Raw genomic sequence first — 14,758 nt, 5'->3', positions numbered from 1 at the left:
GAGTAATTATTAGTCTAATTTTGGAGAGAGAAACACGGTTTATCAAAATTCATATTCAAAAAAATAAAAATAAAATACGGAAACCTGTAGCACTATTTTTGTTTCATTTTCTTATTAAATGAGCACACTTTGGCAATCTCGAAATTAAATTATTTTGCTCCCCGCGATATCCAGGAATTTCTTGAAAAATCTTAGGTTAAATTTAATGTAATGACCTTTGACCTACGAAGTTTGTCAACGTGGCAAAATTGTTGCACATTTTAGATTTAGACACCTTGTTTATCAATTAATCTTAACGCTAACAATTTTTTATGTAATTATTTTATTACAATTCCCGAAAATATTTAAATCTAGTCTTCACAAATCATTACGTGGATTATGGGAAATATTCTATATTTTTAAAGTGAGTGGAAAGTTTGCTAAAATCTCGGATCGTGTAATGGTTTTTTTTAAATTATAATTAATCACTGCGATGCATCTTTTGGCTGCTTTGGTTTACCGCCAGCAGAAATGCGATTCAGCCGAATCAGCACACATACTGGAGGGGAAAATGGCATGGTGGGAGACACAGTCGATAGCAGTGATACCCCTACTCCTGCCAGACCCGGAGCCAGCTGGCTGTGCAACACAAATCGAGTGCAGTTTCAGCCAATCGGAGTGTATTCACGTGGCCCAGCCAACCACTCAACCAGCCCGCAGCCCAACAACTACTCCAACAAGAATTGTTTTGAAAACAGCCCTTTAGTCCCAGGGAGAGACCCTTTCGCGTTCTGGTGAACACGGGAAAGAAGGCATGAAACAAATTGCGGTGCTCTATTTGCTGGTCGGCCTGGTGGGCCTTTCCGCCCAGCAAGGCCGGGTGGCACCTGGAGTTCCACCACAGCAGTACCAGGTATAATGAAATCTGTCAAAAATCAGAAAATAATTAATTCGTCCTTCCTTCAACTGCGTTTTGAGAAGATTGAAATTCTCAGACAAAATTTCAATATTGTACTGGCTTGAAATTAAAATTAAATAAATTGCAGCAACCTCAGTATCACCAGCAGCCGCCGCCGCCGCCGCAGTACCAGCAAGTGCCTGTGCACCAGCAGCAGCAGGTGCCGGTGCCGCAGCACCACCCTCAACACCACGTGCCGCAGCAACAAGTTCCCGTCCAACATCACCAGCAGATGCCGCAGCAGGTGCCGGTGCAACACCAGGTACCAGTGCAGCAGCACCAGGTGCCGGTCGCCCAGCAGCAACACCAGTACGGACAGCCTCAGGTGCCGGTGCACCACGCCGCCGCTCCACAACAGATCCTCAATGTCGCTCACATGGCGCAGGAGAAAGAGTATGATTAACGTCCCAGTATAAAATTCTTCAAAAGTCAAGAAAATCCTTTTTGCCTATGCCTAAATCCAAAATTGGCTGCAAATCTTTAAGTAAAGTGCCTGACGACTGTTTCTGTGCTTGAAATCCTATTTTATTTCGTAAAAAAATGTATAACAGGCAAATTTAAAGTTTAATCATAGAAAAAGCCCTCTTTTGACTCTTGCACATTGTAGGAGAAAAATAATTACAACTGTTTAATTTTTCAGGCACTTGAAAGAGCACCTCCACGTACCGGTTGACACGAACAACATGAGCGAACAAGAACTGCAGTTTCACTATTTCAAAATGCACGACGCTGACAACAATAACAAATTGGACGGCTGTGAACTCATCAAATCTCTAATTCATTGGCATGGTAAATTTTTGTGTCTATTTTAAAAGCTGATTTTTTTCTGTTTGTGTTGTGTGTTTATCGACTGCATTTAGGTGGAGGGCACTTAAACTAACGTAAAAATAAAACACTCAGAAATTTTGCATTTTAAATTAGCTATTTGCGTTGATTGGTTGGAAAATTTAAGACATTGACCAGCTGTGAAATTAGACCATTGACTTATTTTAAACTGCCTAAATCCTCATTATTCGGCTTTTAAAAATCTCTGGTTACGTGCTTATTTTTGCTTTGCGTTAAGAAAAAATTATTTTCAGTCAGAAACGTCCTTGTTTTGGTTCAAAACTATTTAGACCTATTAAAACAGTTTTCTTCATCTCCATCTTGGTTAAATTCCGGCAAAGAAAATGCTACTCCTAAATTTGTAATTATTCCTAAAGTACTAGCAAGAAAATCTCACCTTTTTCATGCCTACAATTGTTCAGTGTAAGCTTGTATTTGTTTCAAATGTTTTTTAAGACGATATTTGTTACATTTCCCTTTAAGAAAAAGACAAATTAATATCTTTAAATTTGGACAAAAACGGAAGACGTCATTGATTTTTCTCATAAAAATGCTGAGATTTAACTGTAAAAACATGCTTATATAATTTAGCTAAAACAAAAACTCATAAATCCGTCTATTCTGCACGGAGAAACGGTCTAAAAACAGTCAAACGATTTAAAAAAACGCCTTTAAATCACAACCCGTCATTTAGCAGTGGTTTTTAAGCATCAAGGCGGCTGATCAATTACATTTTTTACTCTAAAGTATAAAATATTCTGCCAATCAACGCAAATCTCTAACTGAAACCTTTGCGTTTGCGTTCCGCTTACAAAATCTAATCTTGAAAAATTAACCAGGCGATCCTCCTTTGCAATATGTGAAAGTTGAAGAGGAAGGTAACAAATTTTGAGATAACATTCCTTTTATTACTGATTATATTTTGTTATTACAAATAATGTAATTTGTTTGCTGCTGAGAGCTTTTGTGACGTCTGATTTTGCCCGTACAGAACAGGGTCATCAACACGAGTCACCAGGTGTGCCGCCGCCGCCTGAGCAGGCGCAGAAAATCTTCGATGACCAAGAACTGATCAACCTGATCGACCCGATCTTGTCCATGGACGACTCGAACCGCGACGGATACATCGACTATCCAGAATTCGTGCAGGCGCAACACAAAGCATCCGCGACCACCCAAGTCAAAGCTTAAACTGTGTCTTGTTGACTGCGAAAATGTGTTTCAATACGTGATCTGAAAGTCGCTAGTTGTGGAAAGTCTGATCGAAAAATTCATCCTGTGCCGCCACAGATCTGATCCATCTACCCTGACACCTCCCAAATAGATATATTTTTGTTCACTGTTATGTTGTCCATCCGTGGCTATTGTTGTAGTACATTTTTATTTTTAAAACAATTCACTTCCAGTTGCTCACTCTGATCACTTAAACGCCATGTCGACCTTTACCGATGATGATTTGCAAGCTGCACTGGATATGATGCTGCAAGCCTCGGACAAAGACAACGACGGATTTCTGACTTACGCCGAGTACACAAGGAGTTTGGGAGGTGCCCTCTAAACGTTTGCAATCCCTACAAACAAAAAATCAGAGCTTCCCTTACTCAGTGTTTGATGCATTCTTTCCATACACAACTTTCGTCTGCATTCCGATTTGTAATTTCAGTTAAGGAGATTTTTGTTGAACCCAAAAGTAAATTATAACTTGTTAATAAAAATAAATTTGTCTTAAAAATATGCTTTTGATTCGGGTGAGCTTGAAATTTTCGCCAATCTACCTTATTTTTGATCCGGAACAATTTTAAAATTTACAAAAAAGTCCTGTCCATGACCTTTTCCGGAAAATTTGATTTTTCTTTAGTAGATTCAGGGTCAAGATGTCGATTCTGCAGTTCCATTCGCATATTCCTGTTTTTCCTAATTTATTTATTTTTTTTAAATAAATCCATCTAACAAAATTGTCAGTTCTTCCTACGGTTATGGTTATAAATATAAAAAAAAGTTTTGAGGAACATTGTGGATGTGGACACTTTTTAGGCTGAACATTTAGCCACATGAAAGAAAGTAAATGTCGTACAAGCATTAAAATATAATTTTGACACTGTCTCCTAATGAGTTTTTCTGATATTAATGAGATTAATTTGGGCCAAGATTTTAACTATTTTGTAATCAATTCCTGTCTTGTCCTGTTCCTGAAATATATATTTTCTTGACCTGCTGGAATTCCATTAAAAATTAGGAATTCTTGTTTCTGTCTTGGGATACGCTCTATTTAGCACAAGTTCACCAAGTTTCATTGATAAAACACACCTTTCTGTGTCCAATTCACAGAGATGGGACCACATAAGGCCAATTCAAACCTTCAGGGTCAGATCCTGACGTGACCCTGAGTGTCTAAACACGAAAAAACGAGTTGACATTCAACAGGAAACCTATGTACCGAATTTTTAGTAAACATCGCGATTCAAGAAGGGATTCAAAATTTCAGAATGATTTATAAATCTAAGCAGCTCAAATTCATTTTGAATATTTATCTTATTTATTGTGAAAACAAAAATTGTTGAAAATATGTACCAGTGGAAGTTAAATAATGAATGACAATAGAAGAAAAGATGGATTAATCATCTGCAGATTTGTAGTGGGAATCATCACTTGTAGTGTAGAGCTGGCCTTCATCGCAGAGGTATGCTAGAGCCTCACTGAAACAAAATGGACATGAGCATAATATATATCAAGTTACGCGCTTTCAGAATATGCTTACTCTATTTCTTTAACGGTGTATTGTTTTGAGTATTCCTGCACGATTTGTTTTCTGTCGACACCAACTTCGATGCCGGCTCCAGCTCTCTGCACACGCATCAAATTGGTCATCAGAAATTAACGTTCTATCAAATACTCTTACTTTGATGAATTGGGCAATGATCTCGTTCTTAGTGGTTGGGGCCGGCATGCCGTTGGCGTGGCCGTTCACAGGAGCAGCTGCTACATCCATGGGCGCCACGGCGTTCCCTTCCATGACCGCTGCGCTCAGTTTCGTGTGTATGATGGAGAGCAAATGCTGCGTGACCAAGCTGGGGTTGTCCACGGCGCAGATGTTGAGCACAAGAAGGTTCTTCTTGCTTTCGACCTCGCGGATCGACCCTACCACCATGCACAGCGAGTTCTCGACCACGGGGGAAGTGACTTCTTCATCATTTCCGCTGTCCTGAGATTAAAATGTTTTATTTTTGTTCTTTTTTCTTGAACCTTTGGACGTACTCCGTCTCTCCATTGAACACCGACCATGGAACCCGTTTCGTCTTCAAGCAAATATTCAGTCTTGACAGCAGACACGGTGATTTGTTTCACTCGAGCCAAAACTTTGACCTGTAAACTGTCCAGTTAGTTATCCAACACGGTTTTAAATCATTCAGACCTCACCAAAGTAATTTCCATACTTCCAATTGTAAAACTATCTCCATCGCAAGCCAAGATTTGCTGGATTGTGACGTTGCCAATAGACTGATCTCGTTTAGGACCCTGAGCAGATTTTAAATTAGGTTAGCACATAAATTAATCGAGTTAATCAACTTACATCTCTCTTTTTATCTACGGTTGGCGAGGTCATCGATTCATCGAAGAATCCCGCCGCTGTTTGGCTGTCTGGTTAAAATGATAAATTAATATTACTGTTCTTTTAATTAAATTGACATTTAGTTTAATTCATGTAGGGGGACAACTACTGCATAATAATGTACTTGGTGATAGTTTTTTTGCCTTGCTAATGAGGGTTTTTTAGTGAGATTATTTTTACACACAAATTCGCAGCGGACGTCATGGTCGTATCGGGGACAGCTTTGCTAGAAGCCTACACCAATGCTGTCTGCGATTCTTCTTGGCAAAGCAATAGACCTTTGGCCCATTACAATAATTTGGCATTATTTTTTTTCCGATTTTACACAAGCAAAATTTTAGTGAAGAATTCCCCATTCGCCGACTATCAGCACATCGCCACATCAATGATTTACATAAGACATTTGACATTTACCATGCATTCCTTTGTTGAAGGCCATCCTCGGAGACTTCAATCAAACACGTTGATTTGAAAGTAAGAGCAAGAATTTTGACTTTTCTCTGTCAAAATTCAGGAGAGCACATTAATTGTGTTATCAATTTTGCTATTTTGACAGGCACAGGCACAGGCAGCACGGCGGCAGGCTGAGGAATCGGCGGGAACTTAATAGGCGTGGCAACTTAAAGCTATCTTGCTGCTTTATAAAAAAATTAAACCAACTTTGTATGCGGAAGTTTCAATGAATTATCACTAAAATTGTCTAATTCTAATGAAAAATTTTACACTTTTAAATTCAAGATTAGAAAAATTTGTTTTAAATAATTTGGACTTAATAAATTTAGGTTGGCACAATTGCTTTCCAAGTTTGTTTACAAAATCCAAGAAAGGGGCTTGTCCACTTTTCCTGCTTCCCTGCAGGTCTGCTAGTCTGCTCGGATTTAGTAGATTTTAGGAATTTCTTAGGTACATAAATTAGAAATTTACATGAGAACTTGACCCCACTTGACTTGTAAAATTAATTATTTTTAGAAAAAAAATATCTGGCCTCAAATATTGGGTGGTCGGATTTTCTGATCAGCTTCAAAAAAATTAGATGATGTCTTCTTGTCTCTACATTCTCAAAATGTGTAAAAAGTCCTGGTTACCGTTACAGATACAATCATACATGAGGATGAAAAAACTAAAATTTCCCAGATTTCCGTTTAAATTTTTGAGAAAATCGGCTCAAACGTTTGCATGCTAATCAAGCCTTGTCTCCCTACTGTAAAATCATGATTTATTTATCAATTTATTGAATTTTTCCTTATATTTCACACCCACTATTGGTTAGATCGCGATTAGAGGTATCGAAATCAAGCGAAAAATCTTAAATTCAACTGTTCCTCGGTCCTGATATCGTTACAAATTGAAGAGATTAACTGTACATAGCCTAATTTCGTTTTGCAGAATGGCTGCAACTGTGAGTGAATACGGTCCTGACTCAGGAGGTCGCAACAAAGGTGTGACTATTGTGAAGCCTATCGTCTACGGCAACTTCGCCCGGTACTTTGGAAAGAAGCGCGAAGAGGATGGCCACACGCACCAGTGGACGGTGTACGTGAAGCCGTACGCAAATGAAGACATGTCCACGTACATCAAGAAGGTGCTTTTCAAGTTGCACGAAAGCTACCCCAACCCCAGCAGAGTTGTCACGCGGCCACCCTACGAAATCACAGAAACTGGCTGGGGAGAGTTCGAGATCACGATCAAAATTCACTTCCACGATCCGAATGAGAGGCCTGTCACCCTCTACCACATCCTCAAACTGTTCCAAACTGGACCTGAGGTGATGCTAGCCAAGAAATCCGTCGTTTCTGAGTATTACGAAGAGATTGTTTTCCAGGTAATAATAATATTCCAATCCCAGCTGAAAAAAAATTAACCCTTTTCAAAAAGCCCCTGTAAAATAGACAGTTTTTATAAATTTTGTTTAATACTTTAGGGCACAGTTCTAAAATTGAATTCTAAACAGTTTTTTTTAAATTTAAATCCTAATCGCAGAAGCAAACAGAAAGTTTGCCTAGGATTGATTTAATTGTCAAAATTTAATTATTTGTTGGGTAGGATCCCACGGCCCTGATGCACACTCTGCTGACCACGCCGCACCAGTTGACCATGGGCACTTGGAAACACGACACAGACTTTGAAGAGAGGAAAGAAAAGGGTTTGCAGAGAATTCTGTATGCCAAAGAAGAGGTCAAGAGGGAAATCAACAATGTGAAGGAGAAAGTGACACTCTACAAAGATGCGGTCATCAAAATCAAAGCGGATATTGCAAGTTTGCAGCAGTCTCCTTCTTCTTCGACGTTGACTGCAGTGTGAGTGTGTAATTTGAGTGAACGAATTAAAAATAGGCTTTATATTCTAAATGTTTATTTTATGTAAAAAAAACAGCCTAAGGCCAAGAGTAGGGGAAGTTTTCGTTGATGGAGACGAAATAGTCGTTTCTTGTGTAATCTTGAAGGATCGAGGAGGTAATGTTGATAACCAAGTAAGAGCCGTCATCGGCCGTCCACGATGGCCACGTGGGGATTCCCTCAACTGGGCTGGACTCGGGTGTAGGGTTTCTGACAACAGATAATAGATAACGCTTACTGGAGGCTTGACTCGCTAATCTCAACTTCAAAGTCATTGGAAACAGCATTTGTGAGATAACTCAACCCTTAACAACGTTAACAAACACTTGTTGACTTACCCGTAGGTAGCAAAGTTTGCCCACAAGCTCACAATCTGGTTTGAAATCACTTTATCTTGATCGTTTGTGGTGAAGGACGGCATCGTGAATTGCAGAATAAGCTCATTTGCGTGGCAAACTCCTAAAAACAATCTTAATTTCATGGAAAATGGACGTTATTAATTTATTCAATCCTGACCTCCTGGAATTGGAGAGTTTTGTGCGTAGAATGGGAACAAAGAGCGGCTTCCGTCATAGTGGAAAGAGTACAGATAGGTTGGTGAGCCCTTGGCTGCGTTGAACTCGGCCAGTCCGTAGACGGCTCCTTTGATGAACATGTTCGCGGTGAACTAAATATTTCCATTAGCAAAAATACGGGTTTTTTCGAATTAAATTTATAATTACATCGATCACGCCGGGTGTCATCGCGGCAAAGTCTCCCATATTTTGCCTGCCAAAGTATGTGTCCTCGATAGCAATAGCTAAGGTGTCTCCTTGATCTTTGATGTCTATTTAAAAATAAAATAAGAAAAGAAATACACGAGTATTACAGTCTTTCATACCAAAGTAGCTCATGAAAAGTCTGGTAATGCCTCTCTTCATGTATTGCGTGTCTTCCAGCAAGCCGTTTGCCTCGAGGAATCCTCTGTACAAGTCTGAAAAACGCGATTTTTAAATTAAAAAGTGAAAATCACGGGTTGCAGGACTGTTTCGGTGGTTTCAAGATAGTTTTTTAAAACGTCCAATGCGTCTCACCCATTCAAATATGTTTTAAATCGTCCTGAGCTTAAAACACCGGTGTCAAATATTCAAATTTCTTGAGGGATGAAATTACGGCACTTTAAAAACCATTCTACTCACTAGGGGAAGTCAAGCCAAGTCAAAAGGTGTGCAGTTTTTGCATTTCTCACTCTTAGAACCAGAGATTTGGCGCTTACAACATTTGCAAAAATTATAAAAAAAATCCAGAATTTGAAAAGGAAGCCAAACACCACCTTGAAATTTTCACACACGCTCACACGCGGACCCTGATACTAAATTTGTGGGGCGTTCCAGATTTCTCCGGTTTTTAAAAATCCCAAAAAACACCCTGAAATTTTCTTAAATGACCCTTGGTGACCTTTGGCCTTCATCGATGACCTCAAATTAGGCGTGTATTCGATCGGGCTTGACGAGAGGAGTTCAATACACACTTCAACGTTTTTAATTCCCAAAATTGGCCGAAAAACATCCCCTAAAACCCGCGAAAATGATTTTGACGCCTCCAACCCGTGCTGCGACCCGTGACTTATTTCGCTCTAATATTTTATTTGACTTACAATGATACACAAGCGTTCCCTCGTGTTTGTTAGCGCCAAAAATAGCAGGCTTTCCAATGTAGTTGCCAGACTCGTAGATGTCAATTGGCAATTGTTCCAAAAATCGGACAGCTCCAGCAGTTTGCACGACGGGAGAGCTACCCGCAAATCCGGTTCGGCCTGCCTTTTGCTCTGCAGCCTGATTTTTAATTTTTGTAAAATTTAAACTCGTTTGTAGTCAGACAAGCTTGTCATATATATACGTACCACGAATACCATTTGGGCATCGTTTAAGACCTGGAAGTCGATGGTTTTGAGGCATTCAGTGAGGGCAGTGGTCTCGGTGCTGGGGCAGCCGGCGATGGTAGCGATTTCCTGCACGGCGCGGATGGGTTCCGTGTCGATTACCCAGCTGGCTTGTGCCGTGCCACTCTGCGAAATGTACTGTTGGAACAAATCTGCACGCGAATTATTTATTAGTATTTCTAGTTGAATGGGAAATAAATGAAAATTACTGGAAGAGAGGGGACTGAGGTTGAGCAGAGAGGTACTGGCTCCGCCGGCGCTCTCGCCCATGATGGTCACTTTGTTCGGGTCTCCTCCAAAGAACGAGATGTAGCTCTGCACCCACCTGAGTGCTTCCACTTGGTCAAGCATGCCAGCGTTGCCGGGAATTTCATCCGTGTGCAGAGAAAAGAAACCTTGAATTAAGAAAAAGAGAATTCATCATCAAGCACTCTTACAAAATCATGCTTTCAATTTTTTACCAAGAGGTCCGAGTCTGTAGTGAGGCACGACGAGCACGACGTCGTGGTCCATGAATTTACTTCCTCCGTAAAGTCTAGATGAGCCTGTGGCGAATGCTCCTCCGTGGAAGAAAACAATCACAGGCAAATTGGCTGCAGGGTCCAACTGGGAATTTAAAATTAGCACAGGCACGATATAATAAATGGAATATTTAATAATAATTACATTTGGCGAGTAAACTTGAAGATATAGACAATCCTCTCCGGTCTCATTTTCCGCCCTGGTACCATACACCAAGTTTTCAACCTCGGTGTGCCAAGAGTCAAACCCGGCAATTCCAACCTGAGGGCACCTGTGTCCAAAACTGGTGTGGGTATCCAAAACACCAGACCAAGGTTGAACCGGTTGGGGGGCCTATTTAGAATTAAATTGTCAGGGATTCAAGGACTGGCTTATAGTTATTGAAAATTGACCTGGAATCTCAGACTCTCAATGGGCGGCTGTGCGAAAGGCACTCCCCTGAAGTGGTTGAAGGGCCTATCGCTAATGAAAGAGTTGCCAATGAAGCCCTCCATGGTGCCCAGGCCGGGCAAGGTGACCTGGGGTCCCTGGCCATGAGTCCCATGAGCCAATACCAGGATAAACGAAAGCCACGCTAAAAGGGAACAAAATTAACCTGCATTTTTAAGCAAAATCTACTATTATACATTTTTGTCGTTTTTATGTTTATTTATTTTTCCTTACAAAGTCTTTCAGAGTAAAATAACACAATATTATATATGATACTCACCGAGGTTTTTCATCTTTGCGGCTGTCCTGACTGCCTAACTCGCTTAAAATGGGGAGAGGGCTCGTTTGATTACGAACCAAATGCATTTTGTTCTTATCTCGAGATAGGTTCAGAAGGCCACACCATAATACGGGCAAATCTATGTTTTCCACTAAAGTTGACAGGGAAATTCATCTGATAAAAAGTTCTGACAAAGCAAAACAGTGTAATTTTATATGTTATCTTATTATAACTATGCTGAGATGTGGACCCAGAGAACACCTGGACAGCAGCTCTCACTTGAACCAAAGCACATCTCGGACACTATGACCTTTTTGTTGAAAAATAAAATTATCTCTGATTACCAAATGGAGCACGCTTCATATTATATATATATAAACTCTGGGGAACGCGTGCAACTCGACTGCAGTATCCGCTCTTCGAATTCGACTGGGAGGTTTCCTGGTAGAGCACTGTGCGGTGTCAATTTTCATTACCATGGTAACCGCATTTTTTTAAATTAAAAACCACAACCGCACCACAACCGCATCGGTCTTGACCAAAACCGCAGTTGCGGTAACCGCACAATGCACAATTAACGCAAAACCGCAATTTATTTTTAATGTATTAGAACAAAATAGTTTTCTTTTGGCAAGGCTTAAATTTAATTATTTCTACTCACGCGGGACGCCCTAGCCGTCCTGCGCTACGCCCTACCCGTCCCGCGGGACGCCCAACCCGTCCTGCGGGAAACCCTACCCGTCCTGCACAACGCCCTAGCCGTCCCGCGGGACGCCCTAAGCATCACGCGGGGCGCCCTAGCCATCCCACGGGACGCCCTACCCGTCCCGCGCGACGCCTTACCCGTCCTGCGCGACGCCCTACCCGTCCCGCAGGAAACCATACCCGTCCCACAGGACGCCTTACCCGTCCCGCAGGACGCCAAACCCGTCCCACGGGACGCCTTACCCGTCCCGCAGACGCCTTACCCGTTCGCGCGACGCCTTACCCGTCCTGCGCGACGCCCTACCCGTCCCGCAGGAAACCATACCCGTCCCACAGGACGCCAAACCCGTCCCACGGGAAACCTTACCCGTCCCGCAGACGCCTAACCCGTCCTGCGCGACACCCTACCCGTCCCGCAGGACGCCCTACCCGTCCAACAGGACGCCTTACCCATCCCGCGTGCCTGCGGGACGCCCTTGCCGTCCTGCGGGACGCCCTACCCGTCCCGTGTGACTGCGGGACGCCATTCCCATCCCGCGGGACGCCCTACCCATCCCGCGTGACTGCGGGACGCCATTCCCATCCCGCAGGACGCCCTACCCGTCCCGCGTGACTGCGGGACGGCCCACCCGTCCCGCGTGACGCCCTACTTGTCCCGCGTGACTGCGGGACGCCCTTGCCGTCCTGCAGGACGCCCTACCCGTCCCGCGTGCCTGCGGGACGCCCTTGCCGTCCTGCGGGACGCCCTACCCGTCCCGCGTGACTGCGGGACGCCATTCCCATCCCGCAGGACGCCCTACCCGTCCCGCGTGACTGCGGGACGCCCCACCCGTCCCGCAGGACGACCTACCCGTCCCGCGTGCCTGCGGGACGCCTTTGCCGTCCTGCGGGACGCCCTACCCGTCCCGCGTGACTGCGGGAAACCCTACCCGTCCCGCGTGACTGCGGGACGCCCCACCCGTCCCGCAGGACGCCCTACCCGTCCCGCGTGCCTGCGGGACGCCCTTGCCATCCTGCGGGACGCCCTACCCGTCCCGCGTGACTGCGGGATGCCATACCCGTCCCGCGTGACGCCATACCCGTCGCGCGTGACTGCGAGACGCCCCACCCGTCCCGCAGGACGCCCTACCCGTCCCGCGTGACTGCGGGACGCCATACCCGTCCCGCGTGACGCCATACCCGTCGCGCGTGACTGCGGGACGCCCCACCCGTCCCGCAGGACGCCCCACCCGTCCCGCGTGACTGCGGGACACCCCACCCGTCCCGCAGGACGCCCTACCCGTCCCGCGTGCCTGCGGGACGCCCTTGCCGTCCTGCGGGACGCTCTTCCCGTCCCGCGTGACTGCGGGACGCCATTCCCATCCCGCAGGACGCCCTACCCGTCCCGCGTGCCTGCGGGACGCCCTTGCCGTCCTTCGGGACGCCCTACCCGTCCCGCGTGACTGCGGGACGCCATTCCCATCCCGCAGGACGCCCTACCCGTCCCGCGTGACTGCGGGACGCCCCACCCGTCCCGCAGGACGCCCTACCCGTCCCGCGTGCCTGCGGGACGCCCCACCCGTCCTGCGGGACGCCCTACCCGTCCCGCGTGACTGCGGGACGCCCTACCCGTCCCGCGTGACTGCGGGACGCCCCACCCGTCCCGCAGGACGCCCTACCCGTCCCGCGTGCCTGCGGGACGCCCTTGCCGTCCTGCGGGACGCCCTACCCGTCCCGCGTGACTGCGGGACGCCATACCCGTCCTGCGGGACGCCCTACCCGTCCCGCGTGACTGCGGGACGCCATACCCGTCCCGCGTGACGCCCTACCCGTCGCGCGTGACTGCGGGACGCCCTACCCGTCCCGCGTGCCTGCGGGACGCCCTTGCCGTCCTGCGGGACGCTCTTCCCGTCCCGCGTGACTGCGGGACGCCATTCCCATCCCGCAGGACGCCCTACCCGTCCCGCGTGACTGCAGTACGCCCCACCCGTCCCGCAGGACGCCCTACCCGTCCCGCGTGCCTGCGGGACGCCCTTGCCGTCCTGCGGGACGCTCTTCCCGTCCCGCGTGACTGCGGGACGCCCCACCCGTCCCGCAGGACGCCCTCCCCGTTATGCGTAACGCCCTACCCGTTACGCGAGACGCGTAACGCCCTCCCCGTTATGCGTAACGCACTAGCCGTTACGCGAGTAACGTAACGCCCTCCCCGTTATGCGTAACGCCCTAGCCGCTACGCTAGACGCGTAACGCCCTCCCCGTTATGCGTAACGCCCTACCCGTTACGCGAGACGCGTAACGCCCTCCCCGTTATGCGTAACGCTCTAGCCGTTACGCGAGTAACGTAACGCCCTCCCCGTTATGCGTAACGCCCTAGCCGTTACGCGAGTAACGTAACGCCCTCCACGTTATGCGTAACGCCCTACCCGTTACGCGAGACGCGTAATGCCCTCCCGCCCGTTATGCGTAACGCCCTAGCCGTTATGCGTAACGCCCTACCCGTTACGCGAGACGCGTAACGCCCTACCCGTTATGCGTAACGCCCTAGCCGTTACGCGAGTAACGTAACGCCCTCCCCGTTATGCGTAACGCCCTTCCCGTTACGCTAGACGCGTAACGCCCTCCCCGTTATGCGTAACGCCCTCCCCGTTATGCGTAACGCCCTACCCGTTACGCGAGACGCGTAACGCCCTACCCGTTATGCGTAACGCCCTAGCCGTTACGCGAGTAACGTAACGCCCTCCCCGTTATGCGTAACGCCCTAGCCGTTACGCGAGTAACGTAACGCCCTCCCCGTTATGCGTAACGCCCTACCCGTTACGCGAGACGCGTAACGCCCTACCCGTTATGCGTAACGCCCTAGCCGTTACGCGAGTAACGTAACGCCCTCCCCGTTATGCGTAACGCCCTAGCCGTTACGCGAGTAACGTAACGCCCTCCCCGTTATGCGTAACGCCCTACCCGTTACGCGAGACGCGTAATGCCCTCCCGCCCGTTATGCGTAACGCCCTAGCCGTTATGCGTAACGCCCTACCCGTTACGCGAGACGCGTAACGCCCTCCCCGTTATGCGTAACGCCCTCCCCGTTATGCGTAACGCCCTAGCCGTTACGCGAGTAACGTAACGCCCTCCCCGTTATGCGTAACGCCCTACCCGTTACGCGAGACGCGTGTAATGCCCTCCCGCCCGTTATGCGTAACGCCCTAGCCGTTATGCG

At 46.6% G+C, this 14,758-nt stretch overlaps 4 protein-coding genes across 5 annotated transcripts; 2 read left to right on the top strand and 2 right to left on the bottom strand.

Moving 5' to 3' along the window:
- The first annotated feature begins 617 nt into the window (after positions 1–617).
- LOC135941743 (multiple coagulation factor deficiency protein 2 homolog) lies at positions 618–3,494 on the top strand. 2 transcript variants are annotated; one of them, XM_065487436.1, is made up of 4 exons: positions 618–892; positions 1,026–1,330; positions 1,578–1,726; positions 3,169–3,494. In XM_065487436.1, the coding sequence occupies exons 1-4, from the start codon at positions 794–796 to the stop codon at positions 3,318–3,320; spliced, it is 705 nt and encodes a 234-aa protein (XP_065343508.1). In that variant the 5' UTR covers positions 618–793; the 3' UTR covers positions 3,321–3,494. The 2 variants fall into 2 exon arrangements, with proteins under 2 accessions (XP_065343508.1, XP_065343507.1); XM_065487435.1 differs by having other exon boundaries at positions 2,754–3,312.
- Positions 3,495–4,275: 781 nt separating this feature from the next.
- LOC135942317 (replication protein A 32 kDa subunit-like) lies at positions 4,276–5,946 on the bottom strand. The gene is made up of 7 exons (XM_065488360.1): positions 5,787–5,946; positions 5,334–5,401; positions 5,180–5,278; positions 5,018–5,125; positions 4,662–4,964; positions 4,521–4,606; positions 4,276–4,458 (listed from the first exon to the last, which is right to left on the bottom strand). The coding sequence occupies exons 1-7, from the start codon at positions 5,809–5,811 to the stop codon at positions 4,377–4,379; spliced, it is 771 nt and encodes a 256-aa protein (XP_065344432.1). The 5' UTR covers positions 5,812–5,946; the 3' UTR covers positions 4,276–4,376.
- A 251-nt stretch (positions 5,947–6,197) lies between these two features.
- On the top strand, positions 6,198–7,720 carry Gas41 (YEATS domain-containing protein 4 Gas41). Its single transcript, XM_065487437.1, has 3 exons — positions 6,198–6,275; positions 6,759–7,194; positions 7,416–7,720. Exons 2-3 carry the CDS (start codon positions 6,760–6,762, stop codon positions 7,671–7,673), a joined length of 693 nt encoding a protein of 230 aa, XP_065343509.1. The 5' UTR covers positions 6,198–6,275; position 6,759; the 3' UTR covers positions 7,674–7,720.
- LOC135941741 (carboxylesterase 1E-like) lies at positions 7,703–11,495 on the bottom strand. The gene is made up of 12 exons (XM_065487428.1): positions 10,861–11,495; positions 10,544–10,725; positions 10,296–10,484; positions 10,091–10,235; positions 9,839–10,024; positions 9,591–9,781; positions 9,345–9,522; positions 8,589–8,681; positions 8,431–8,534; positions 8,225–8,375; positions 8,047–8,167; positions 7,703–7,918 (listed from the first exon to the last, which is right to left on the bottom strand). Exons 1-12 carry the CDS (start codon positions 10,871–10,873, stop codon positions 7,747–7,749), a joined length of 1,725 nt encoding a protein of 574 aa, XP_065343500.1. The 5' UTR covers positions 10,874–11,495; the 3' UTR covers positions 7,703–7,746.
- Positions 11,496–14,758: the final 3,263 nt, after the last annotated feature.

Source organism: Cloeon dipterum, chromosome 4 (assembly GCF_949628265.1).
Source record: "Cloeon dipterum chromosome 4, ieCloDipt1.1, whole genome shotgun sequence".
Classification (NCBI taxonomy): domain Eukaryota; kingdom Metazoa; phylum Arthropoda; class Insecta; order Ephemeroptera; family Baetidae; genus Cloeon; species Cloeon dipterum.
Note: the sequence above shows the minus strand (reverse complement) of the source record. Positions and strands in the feature narration are given on the sequence as shown.

Excerpts from the sequence above, each read along its gene's own strand:
- LOC135941741 (XM_065487428.1), bottom strand. Across the intron at positions 10,025-10,090 it reads CTACAGACTCGGACCTCTTG|GTTTCTTTTCTCTGCACACG; the intron begins GTAAAAAATTGA and ends TCTTAATTCAAG. Across the intron at positions 8,682-9,344 it reads GGGAACGCTTGTGTATCATT|ACTTGTACAGAGGATTCCTC; the intron begins GTAAGTCAAATA and ends CGCGTTTTTCAG.
- LOC135942317 (XM_065488360.1), bottom strand. The coding sequence starts at position 5,811 with ATGGCCTTCAACAAAGGAATGCATG. Across the intron at positions 5,279-5,333 it reads CCGTAGATAAAAAGAGAGAT|GGTCCTAAACGAGATCAGTC; the intron begins GTAAGTTGATTA and ends AAATCTGCTCAG. Across the intron at positions 4,965-5,017 it reads GTGTTCAATGGAGAGACGGA|GACAGCGGAAATGATGAAGA; the intron begins GTACGTCCAAAG and ends TTTTAATCTCAG.
- Gas41 (XM_065487437.1), top strand. The coding sequence starts at position 6,760 with ATGGCTGCAACTGTGAGTGAATACGGTCCTGACTCAGGAGGTCGCAAC. Across the intron at positions 7,195-7,415 it reads ACGAAGAGATTGTTTTCCAG|GATCCCACGGCCCTGATGCA; the intron begins GTAATAATAATA and ends TTTGTTGGGTAG.
- LOC135941743 (XM_065487435.1), top strand. The coding sequence starts at position 794 with ATGAAACAAATTGCGGTGCTCTATTTGCTGGTCGGCCTGGTGGGCCTT. Across the intron at positions 1,331-1,577 it reads CACATGGCGCAGGAGAAAGA|GCACTTGAAAGAGCACCTCC; the intron begins GTATGATTAACG and ends TTAATTTTTCAG. Across the intron at positions 1,727-2,753 it reads ATCTCTAATTCATTGGCATG|AACAGGGTCATCAACACGAG; the intron begins GTAAATTTTTGT and ends TTGCCCGTACAG.